The following is an 11,829-nucleotide window of genomic DNA, read 5'->3' on the forward strand; positions in this document are numbered from 1 at the left end:
CCCAGACCCCTCCTGCCCACCCTGGTGCTGTCAACCATTCACCTCCACAAGCCGTGGGGCCTGGGCCGTGTGGCAGGGTTGCAGCCAGCAGCAGGGTCCAGAGGGGACAGGAGGCTGCTCCCTGGAGCTGGGGCCCCTCGTCACTTCCATGTCCTCCTGACTCCAGACAAGTTCCTCTTTCCGGGGCTCCCACTCAGGAACATGGAGACATCGTGAACGAGACTCAGGCAGGCAGACTCACCTGTGGGGGTGGGGTGCGATGCCCGCTCACTTGAGGGAGGGCGGGCGAGGCGGGTGGAGGGGGAGAGAGTGCGGGAGACATCTGCCCTCCCGCCACATGGGAGCTGGCGAGGAGTTTGGGAAGTGTGTCTGAGCTTAGAACAGGCAGGGTGTCTGCCAAGACTCTAAAACGGTGTTAAGGAAAATAACCAAACTGTAATTTCAAACTAGATTTTTTCTAAGATAAAAATATCTTCGAATAAGTAGAAACATCGGGGCCATGGGGGGCCAGGGCTGTTGCCCACATGGGCATGTGCTGTTCTGCAGTGTTAGAAGCCCAGGTTTGGGCATGGCCCCCAGCACACAGAAGGAAGTTTTGCTGCTGCGGTCTCTTCCACTTTCTCTGTCTGTCTGTCTGTCTGTCTCTGTCAAAATAAATAACTAGGGAGTTGGGCAGTAGCGCAGCAGGTTAAGTGCATGTGGCGTAAAGCGTTAAGGACCAGCGTAAGGATCCCGGTTCGAGCCCCCACGTCCCCACCTGCAGGGGAGTCGCTTCACAGACGGTGAAGCAGGTCTGCTGATGTTGAGCTTAATACTACATACACTTGGCCAGGTGCACCCCTGCCTGGCCCCTGGCAGCACTTCATCTTGATGACCTCTGTATATTGGGCAGTGTTAAGCTATCAACATAGGACTTGAGAGTGGAGGGCATGACTCAGCCCGTTACGCCACTTGTCCCAGAAGTCTCAGATTCAATCTCAGGCACCATGAACCAGAGCTGGACCGTGCTTGGCTTTCTCTCATTAAAGTAAATCAAACAATATTTAAAAATAGAAGAAAGGGGGAGCCAGGTGGTAGTGCAGCTGGTTAAGCACACATGTCGCAAAGTGCAAGGACCACTATCAGGATCCCGGTTCGAGCCCCGGCTCCCCACCTGCAGGGGAGTCGCTTCCCAGGCGGTGAAGCAGGTCTGCAGGTGTCTGTCTTTCTCTCCCCCTCTCTGTCTTCCCCTCCTCTCTCCACTTCTCTCTGTCCTATCCAACAACGATGACATCAATACCAACAACAAGGGCAACAAAAGGGGGAAAAAAGAAGAAAAAGAATAGAAGAACGGATGGGGCTAGCAGAGAGGTGAGAGGAGGAGCATAAAGTCCTGCTGGTTCTTATCTTGTCTGAGGAGACTGAGGCAGATGAGAGTCAGCAGCCCAGACACTGGAAGAACATGTTGAAGAACATGTCTCCTGAGGCTGGGGAGACAGCCTGAGCATTCTGCAAAAAGCCTTGCAAGCCCGAGATGCCAAAGTCCCGGGTTCAGTCCTCTGTACCACCATCAGCCAGAGCTTAACAGGGCTCTGATTATTCAAAATACATAACTAAACAAATGTAAAGGAACTTGTGTTGGGGGCCATGGCACAACTGGTTGAGAGCACATGTCACAGTGCACAAGGACCCAGGTTCGAGCCCCCGGTCCCCACCTGCAGGGGGAAAGCTTCACAGACCTGCAGTGGGTGGGGGGCTGGAAATGCCGTGACTTGGGCTTGTCATCACCGGTCCTGTTGTGCTTAGTACCCAGCTGAGTCACCAGTCCCTGCTGGTGTTTTTTTGTTTGTTTGTTTGTTTGTTTGTTTTAAATATTATATTATTCTCAATATGTTTTTGCTATTTAATTTTTTTTTTCTTTGCACTGTTCAGTTCTGAAGAGGGAGCTAGGGATTGAACACAGGACAACCAGGCCTTGGACATGCAAATCTGCTGTATAAAACATAAGCCATCGAGGGTGGGGGAGACAGCATAATGGATATGCAGACAGACTCTCATGCCTGAGGCTCCGAAGTCCCAGGTTCTATCCCCTTCACTGAGCAGTGCTCTGGTAAAATAATAATAATAATAAATAATAATTCACATTGAAACATAAGCTACTGTCATCTCTCTGGTCCTCAGCCACAGCTATCACACAAACAAGGACCCCCTGGCCAGCTCCTAGGCCTCTTGAACCCCTGCTTGGTGCCAGCTTATAGGGAGGTCGCTGCATTAGCAAGTCCTGATTTTTTTATATTTATTTATTCTCTTTTGTTGCCCTTGTTTCTTTTTATTGTTATAGTTACCATTGTTGTTGTCATTGTTGGATAGGACAGAGAGAAATGGAGAGAGGAGGGGAAGACAGAGAGGGGGAGAGAAAGACAGACACCTGCAGACCTGCTTCACCGCCTGGGAAGCGTGCAGGGGGGGAGCCGGGGCCTCGAACCGGGATCCTTACGCCGGTCCTTGCGCTTTGCGCCACGTGCGCTTAACCCACTGTGCTACCGCCTGATTCCCAAGTCCTGATTTTTCAAAAAAATATTTGTAGTTAGTTATTTGAATAGAGACAGAGAGAAATTGAGAGAGGAGGGGGGATAGAGAGGGAGAGAGACATCTACAGTCCTGCTTCACCACTCCTGAAGCTTTCCCCCTGCAGGTGGGGACCTAGGACTTGAACCCGGGTCCTTGCGCTCTGAATGCCTTTACCAGGTGTGCCTCCGCCTGGCCCCAGCAAGTCTGTCTTAGGGGAGAAAGCTGACTCGCAGTCTGACTAAAGCTGGAGGCCCTCCCCCACTTCCGTCCTCCAAGAGCCTCTGCCCTGCTCTGCCCTCCTGGAAGGCACTGCCCCAGGTGGGGTGCTCCCCCACTCGCTTTTGCTCTCTACCCGAGCCTCTCCTGCTCCTTGAGCTTTTCCTGACTTCACAGCTAAAACATGAGCAACGTATGCACGCAGCTCGTTTCACTGCTATTGTCTCCTCCGTGGAGCCTATCGGCATCTCATCTCCTGGGCACCCCGCCTTCCGGGTTCTGTCCTTTCTCTGTTGGTGCCACTCCAGAGCACAAGACCTGTCTGTGCTCGCGGCCGTCCTCCTGGCACTCAGCACAGCGCTGCTCAGGAACTGTCCCCGGCTGGCGGCCCGCGCGTCAGGGAGCAGGGGTGGCCGCTGCACAGGTCCCACAAGGCTTGCTGTGGCGGCAGGGCATGCCGGGGTCTTCGGAAGCCTGGACCTCAAGCAAGACTTGGCCTAGGTAGACCTGTCACCTAGATTAATAATTCATCTTGATTGGCAATCTAGATTAATACTTAATCTTACCACACTTCATTCTGTGGTCAAGAGACTGAAGTTTGCCTCCTGGGATTGTGGTGAGGAGGAGTAATGATTCATCGAGCAACCTCCACATCAGGTCCTGTGCCAAGGGCTGTATGCGTTCCTCCTTTAGTCCGCATGGCAGTCCCAGGGGCTGCACTGCTGTGACCCCAGAGACCAGAGTCACAAGGCCAGGGTGAGAAACTGGAGACAGACAGGTGACAGACTCCAGCCCCTGTGTCAAGTGGGAGTGCTCAGAAAAGGGGGAAAGTGCCCACCTCCACCCAGAGGCTGTTGCTCCCGACCCACTGATGCCAGGCTCTCTCCCAATCTCCAAGAAACAGAGAATTAAAAATGGAACTGGACGTGACCCGGCAGAATTGTGCACACACTGGAAAGTTCCCTCAATGTTAAGCAGACTTCAGAAGTGTTAACTATGAAAAGGAGCGTGTGAGGAACTGGTTCAAGAGTGATGGGTGCAGACGTGGGCACTAGTTGGGTTCTTTGCACTGAGTGGCTAGTGGATTGTCTCCTTTCCTTCCCCAGCTGCTGTGTCCAGCACCTCTTGGACTTTCTCATTTAGCCATTCAAGCCAGACGGCACCACCCTCCATCCCTCTAAGACCCAGACGGATTGACCAGGCGTGTCCACCTCTTGCAATCTCCTCCCTCACGACCCTCAGTCCTACTCTACGCCTCCTCCTTTGTTTCGACCTGTCATTTCCAAACACTGTATTCCTTCTTTGGAATCACTGCTCCTGTATATCTCCCATCACAAACTCCAAGGACCTACCCTATACATACTTGCAGATACATGCAAACCGCATGGGGTTATCAATGGGAGTCCTAACTTCAGAACCAAATCACGCTAGATGACTCTACAATGGTAAGATTCTCGATAATGCTTGCTAGTAACTACGGCTACAACAACTAAAACTAGTAAATACCAAAAGAGGGTTAACTATATCTTCAGTTTGATACTTGCAACAACTGAACGGTTTCATTGGCCAAGAAAGTGGCTCAGTGGACAGGGCACAGGACTTGCATGTGAGAGACCCGTTTTCACCTCCATCATCACTCTACTTCTCTGGGCCTCTGGGGGAGCTGCCCTTTCAAACCCATGGCCATCTGTGCCCTCTTGTCTTTTCTTCCTCGATCGCTGTCCCGAAAACTGCACACAACACTGGCCTGGCCCAGCTCACTGGGTAAAACCTGGCCTAGCAAGGAAGCAAAGGCAGATACGGGAAACAAGGAGATAGTAAAATTTCTTTATTTTCCTACTTAACTTTTAATGAACGAGAAGAAACACAGTAGTCTGTCTCCTAAAGAACATTCATAACACACAACAATCTGTGAAGCCTCAGGGTGAGGTAGAACAGCTTTGGAAAACAGCGGCACAGTCAGGAACACAAGTCAGGTCACGCTGCAGCATCTGCGTCGGGAGATGAGCTCTGCACTGAGCTGGGCCACGGCTGGCCACAGGCTGCGGCAGACGCAACACAACACGCGGGAATTCAGAATCACAGAGACACAGATACACTTCATTGTGCTGTTTCAAGGCAGAAGCACACATGGTGATTTGTGTTTTTTGAAATATATAACACATAGTGATCGTATGTTACATTCCCTTCAGCATCTTTTTGCCAAAGACACTGGATCACATATTTTTTGGTTTAGAAGTTTAAATTGAATGACATAGAAAAAGGCTCCTGTGCCAGTGAAAATGACCACTACTCCAGGGTTTGTTTATAAAACAAAAGAGCATTGCCACATAGTATCCATCGAGCTACATCAAAATAGTCATTACAATTTCAGTTTCAGACTGTCAAACACTGTACTTGAAGGTTTCAATTAAAAAAAACAACAACAAACAAAAACCCCTCCACCATCCCAACTTTTTAACACTGTTTTATGACTTAACTGAAGGTCTATTAAAATAAATATCTCTATATTGTAGAATTATTCTCCATATCCGTGTAATGTGAACATCTTAAGACAGCAGGTAAGTGACATTTATATCATTCAGATGTTATCTGCTTATAAATAGTAAAAATCTTCAACTCAACACATTAGTCTAGTAAATATTCTACATTAGGTCCCATAGGTCTTCCCTCTCAACAATTTCAACAATTCAGAATTAACTGAGGATGTTAACAAGTTGCAGACATGCTAACGGTCTTCTATGAGTTTTCCAAGGTGCTCATTGGGATTTCTTCCTATTCAAATTATATACCTTAGTTATTCAAACATAGTTTTCTAAAATGTTAAAATACACACAGCAGAATTTGTGAGTTTATATACATATAGGTTCTAATCCACACTTTTACAATGCAGATGCCTTTCAAAAACAAAAACAAAACTTAAGCATATAAACCAACAAGTGACAATGAATGAGATCTCTGTTTTCACCAAGTCCTGGGTGGTTTTAACTCAGGCACATGCAGCACCTTCTCACTCACCTCAGACAACAGACAGGACTCATAATCCACACACACAGACCTCGCTCAAATATAAGAGAGCCATCAGGAGAGTTGCACCCCCTAAAACTGATGCAGTGTTCGAATATAACAGCATATTTAAATACTGGACTTAAGTCTCCTAACCACAATTTAGGGTATTTCCCTCATTTTTGTTCAGGAAGGAATGAGCTATTTGGAAAAGACACTTAAATTCCACAATATTTAAATATAAAAGCATTTTAAAAAAGATAATGTTAAAATAGCTATAAGTGGGTTAGAAAGTGCATTGTAAAGAAATAAATAATTCTCCAAAAAGGTGAATCAGTGCCTATCAGTTTTACTATTATGACAAAGTCCTGAAAAAGAGAATCCCATGGTACCACTTTTGTTACATGTAAGCTACTTAAACATTAAGTGAGATAATTAACATCTAAAAGACTGTTACCCTCAAAGACCCTTTGATTAAAAAAAAAAAAAAAAAAAAAAGGGTCTTGCCCCATGCTCATACACCATTGTGAGGGGGAAAAAAAAACCAAAAACTTATTTTGTTGGGTGTCTCGTACAGCAATGCAATTTCTAAGGAACAGACCAACACAGCATGTTACCGAAAACTTCACTGAATGTAACACATTCTACTAGTTGTCCTAATGTATCACCACTACCAAAACGTTTCTACAACATAAGCTGTTTAGAGATCACACGTGTTTTGAAAGTTCTAAGTATTAGATCAGGAATGTACATGATACAGTACAATTCAAAGTTCTCTCTCATACTACCCACCCATGAGATTCCCCCAATTTCATGTTTAAAAAACAATGTTGCAAAATTCAAAGTTAAATACCAGATTAGGAAATGAATTCTACAATATCACATAACAGTATTCAAAGATCACAATGTGCTGCAAATTCGCAGGTTATGGTTTTGGCCCGTTACAGGAAGTGTGAATTTACAAACTGTTCCTAAAATGACCTCCTCCTCATCGGCAATGTCAGCTGTTCTTAAGCAGGCCCATTGCCAGCAACAGGCTTGAACTAGAAAACAACCACACCAGCTACCACAAAAAGATCATCCCTCTAAAAAGTGAACTGTCAAATGCCAACACTTTCATCTTGAGACCCATGAAACAATGAATTATTTCCAATTCAAAAATGTAGCAACCCCCAAAGCTATAAAAGTTTCTTAAGTAGTCAGGATACCTTGTTTATAGAAAAATAGAGCTATACATGATAACTGATATTAACATTCCGACTTTTGAGGACAAAATTCTAGTTCTTCCCACAAAGCACAACCCCTTTCTATCAGAAAAATATAACGTAAACACCTTAAGTCCTACTTCTCTGTGAACTTGAAATCCATAGTAACAATGGGACAGCAAGAACAATTTCCTGTGTCAGATATTGTGGCATTTTACAAAAGAAGCCGCTGACAGAAGCTATGAGCAAAGTCAAGACAGGATGACTTCTGGAATCTCAATGACTGATTAGTTTTGTTGTGACTGATTGTGCTTTCTAGGAACTGAATATCCAAATCTCATTGACTTTCCAATTTTTCTTCTCTCAGGTCAGTCAGTGGCTCTTGGCAAAGCATGACATCGCCGTTATGTGTGCCTGAAGAATTTTGTTGGAATCCATTTACTTCTCTGAGTATTGAATTTAACTCACACACTTTTGGAAACACCCCTAATTTAAGTCTGCACGAATAGGCTTGTATTTAACAGGTGATCATTAGATCAAATTGGATTTCCTTAAGATTTACTGCTCAATGATTCTAACTAATATCTATCCTTCCAAGACAGCGGTGCTGGTGAAGATGTCTATGTTCTAGGCGAACTGTGGTTAAAGAAAACTCCAGTTCAAATTCTCAGGAAATGTAGAAACGTCACCTGAACACTATCCTACATATTTAATCTGGTAAACCTTCTTCCCTGCTCTTACTGCCCAAATGCCCTATTATGTAAACAACAGCTGTTAATTCTCTCACTGTTTATTAGAATACTCAACAATATAGAATCCAGGGTAGAAACCGAGTCTTAGTATTACATACCCCAGGTGAAGAAAAAAAAGGAACTTTCCCTTGTAATACACATCAGTCACTCTAGAAAATATGCTGTCATCATGCTTTATAAGGATCTCAAAAGGCAAGTAAATATTACTCAAAATGTCAAAGCAAACAAACTTTGACTTTTTTTTTTTTAAGTTCTGGTGATCATAAAATTCTAATCAAGTATAGGGGAGGGGGGGAAAAAAGCAGAAGTTTTCCAGTAACAACTTTATTTACCCCCCCTAATTTACCATGGAAAAACTGGAAATCAAATGTCATTATGCTATAAGTCTATACTTACTTTCAACAAAAATGTAACATAGTGTTAAAACTGGCTTTCCAAAATTGTTACAGCATAGCTGTACTCTTCATTAGTGAGCGTGAAGCTGGAATATAGAATTCTGTTTAAACAGTCCTCGTACGTTCTTACAAAAATAGAATTCAATCAGACAAGGACTTCAGTTATACCACTTGGCAAACTCCGAATTTCAACAGAGTCTTTTTCCTCTTGCAGTTAAAGCAAAAATCAAATACCACTTCTTTTTCACAAAGATGACTCGGGCTGATTGCTTGGCACTTTTTTAATGTCTACCACAACGGCAGGGACGTTTTCCATTTTAGTCCTCCTGGGCTTCTTCTCTAAATTATCACTGAGTTCTAGACAAGAAATGCTAACTGACCGGGACTTGTCAGCATCCTTTCCAGGAGGGGCTGGCGGCCTTGTTCCACAACATTGCTTCAAAGCGCACTGAGTTCTGCAGGCAAGTTCACAAGGGACTACACTTGACTTAGAGCCTACACTGGCAAACTCCGGTTGGATGGTAGTGGCGTGAATTCCCTGATTATGGAAAACATCCTTAATGGTTTTGGCCACCTGCATGTACGATGCTGGGTCTTCACATTTTATGTGAGCGGTAGCGATGATCCTGCTTCCAGCAAGTTGCCAAACGTGTAATTCATGAACTTCCTCCACCCCTTCAACAGCTCGAAGTTCTTTTATCAAATGCTTGATATCAATTTGTTTAGGAACAGTTTGTAGAAGAATCAGAGCAGACTCCTTAAGCAACGGGTAAGTCGTGTAAAGAAGTATACAAACCATGACAACACAGAGAGTTGGATCTAAATAGAGCACCCAGCAGGGACCAACCTCATAAATGGTCGCTTGAGTACCATTAATCTTGTCTACAAAGGCTTTGCAGGGGTCAGGGGCACACGGGTTCACACACAACCCCACTTCTGGACAACCTTTCCAAGAAAAGTAAAAGACCAACGCATTTATGACTACAATTACTGAACCCAAAGCATCTCCGAAGACATGTAGAAAAACTCCTCGCATGTTAAGCTGCGCAGCCTGCTCCTCCTCTCCCAATTCTTCATGTTCGGACTCTCTGATAGGGTTTCCATTCACTTGTACTTCTATTCCATCGCTCCTGGATTTTTCAGGATCTACAAAGAAATAAAATTCTCTATCAAATACATTTAAAGTCTTCTTACAGAGATTTTCATCTAATATCACTTATGTGACAGAAGTGAAACATAATTTTAATGCCCAGGTCCGTGGGCATCGTAAAGGTCTGTGCGCATAAGTAATATGTGCGCTCAACCAGGTGCACCACTGCCCAGGCCCGAAACAAAATTTTTAAAATGCGTCCAGGGCATCATGAACAGACACTTTGGAACAGCTGGTCTGTAATGACTCTGGCTAAAGCCATCACGATGATTGGAGTCAGGAGGCAGTACAGTGGATGAAGCATTTGGACTTTTGAGCATGAAGTCCTGAGCTCACTCCCCAGCACTGCATATGCCAGAGTGATGCCTTAGTTCTCTGTCTCTTTGCTAAATAAATTCTTCCCTGGTGGGGGGGAGATAGCATAATGGTTACTGCAAACAGAGTTTCATGCCTGAGACCCAGGTTCAATCTCCCACACCACCATAAGCTGAACAGTGCTCTGGCCAAGAACTAATAATAATAATAAATCAGTCCTTCCCCATGCATACAGCTCCCCCCTCCCTCTCAAAACAGTCCACCTTCGAAGGGGTGGGGTCCTAAGAACGCGCACCAAGCATGACAGAAAGCCAGAGCAAGCACAACTAGGGATAAGCCCAGAGCGGACCTGGCGTGAAGCCGAGCTCTGTGCCTCTGTCCGAGCTCCGGCTCCACACGGGGAGTCAGCCTAGAGATAGTCAGCGACGGCCACCTCTCCAGATTCAAAGGAGGTCTCGAAACTCGACGTCAGGCTCCACCTGACGCTGTGGACTGGCTGCGGACGAGGGCAAACGCTAGGAGCAGCAGCAGCAGAAGTCTAGAGAGCGGGGCGCCGACAAGTACGGCCCGGGCGAGGCTGGGCCAGGCGCTCCCGGAGCGGAGGAGGGAGCTGAGGAGCGGCGCGTAAACGCGCGCTACCCGCCACCCGCCCGCACCCGCACCCGCCCCGCGTCCCCACACCAGCTTCGCGTCCTGCCGGGCAGGAGGAAGGCGCCGCGCACAAGCCCCCCCAGCCCGCCACCACCTCACAGACCCGACGTCCTGCATCGCCCAGGCGGCAAACTGTCGGCGTCTGAGGACACGGGGGGGACGCGCCGGGCCGCTCGCGTGGAGGGAGGGCTGAGCTCCTTCTTCCCTGCGCCCCTTCCCGATTCCCCTCAGGGCCCCGCGTTCTGGAAGCCAAACGCCCACACGGCGGCCGGGAGGGCGCCGCAGGTGTCTCCCCCGCTGTGCGTCTCTGCCCAGCAGGCCGAGCGAGGCCACCGCGCGCGAGCACCCGGGTTCGAGCCGTCGACCCCCAGCCGCAGGGGAGCTGCGCGCGGCGTGGGCCGCAGGGGCTCTCCCCGCGCGACCCTGGGTCCCGGCGCCTCGGGCGACCGCCACCCGCAGCGGCCCCGCGTGCGTGTGCGTGTGCGTGTGCCCGCCCTCCCGCACCTCTCCCGCGGCCGTCGCCAGGGGGCGCGGCGGGCTCACCGGCGGGCTCGGGCAGGAGGCCGTTGGCGCTGGCGCCCGCGGGCACCAGGATGTTGGTCTCCTCGGGGTCGGGCGCGGGCAGCCCGGGCGCGGCGTGCGGGGCGCGCGCGGGCCCGTGCGCGTGTCCGTGGCCCAGGCCGCTGTGGTGGTGGAAGAGGCAGAGCCCCAGCACGTTCACCACCAGCCCCGCGGCGCCCACGCCCAGCACCACGAGCGGCCGCTGCATCTCGTGCGGCTCCAGGAAGCGCTCGACGGCCTCGAGCAGGATGGCGAAGCACAGCCCGGTGAGGAAGATGGCGTTCACCAGCGCGCCCATCACCTCGGCGCGGATCCAGCCGAACGTGTTCTTCTGCGTGGCGTGCGTGCGGCGGGCGAAGCGCTCGGCCACCAGCGCCACGACCAGCGCCAGCACGTCCGACAGCATGTGGAACGAGTCGGACAGCATGGCGAGCGACGCGGTGACGCGGCTCACCACCACCTCCAGCACCATGAACAGGAAGGTGAGCAGCAGCATGCACAGCAGCCGCCCGCGGTTGCGGCCCCAGCAGCCCATGGCGGACGCCAGCTCCCGGGGCTCCTCAGGCGGCGGCGGCGGCGGCGGCGGCGGCGGACGAGGACTCGCGTCTCCTCAGGCGGCGGGCGGTCCCCTCAGGAGGCGCCCGGGACCCGCGTCTCCTCAGGCGGCGGCGGCGGGCGGTCCCCTCAGGAGGCGGCCGGGACCCGCGTCTCCTCAGGCGGCGGCCGGGACCCGCGTCTCCTCAGGCGGCGGCCGGCACGCGGGCGGGCTCCTCAGGCGGCGGCGGGGACCCGAGTTTCCTCAGGTCCGGGTTTCCGGCACGCGGGCGGGCGTCTCTCAGGCGGGCGCGGCGGCCGGGTTGCGGGCATCGGGGGTCCCCGCCCCGGGCTGGGCGGCGGCGCGGAGACGGTGGCGGCGCGGCCGGGGCCGAGCGGGGAGGCGCCTGCGCTCTGTCGGGCGGCGGCACTGAGGACGCGGCAGCCCCGCGCTGCGCTCGGCTCCGCGGCGGCCGCCCAGCTCGCCGCCCCCC

General features: G+C 50.0%; 1 protein-coding gene across 1 annotated transcript; it reads right to left on the reverse strand.

The window, feature by feature from the left end:
* Positions 1-4,579: 4,579 nt before the first annotated feature.
* On the reverse strand, positions 4,580-11,380 carry SLC30A1 (solute carrier family 30 member 1). The gene is made up of 2 exons (XM_060178387.1): positions 10,784-11,380; positions 4,580-9,270 (listed from the first exon to the last, which is right to left on the reverse strand). Exons 1-2 carry the CDS (start codon positions 11,334-11,336, stop codon positions 8,369-8,371), a joined length of 1,455 nt encoding a protein of 484 aa, XP_060034370.1. The 5' UTR covers positions 11,337-11,380; the 3' UTR covers positions 4,580-8,368.
* Between the last annotated feature and the right edge of the window lie 449 nt (positions 11,381-11,829).

The sequence above is a fragment of the Erinaceus europaeus genome, chromosome 19 (genome assembly GCF_950295315.1).
Source record: "Erinaceus europaeus chromosome 19, mEriEur2.1, whole genome shotgun sequence".
Taxonomy (NCBI): Eukaryota; Metazoa; Chordata; class Mammalia; order Eulipotyphla; family Erinaceidae; genus Erinaceus; species Erinaceus europaeus.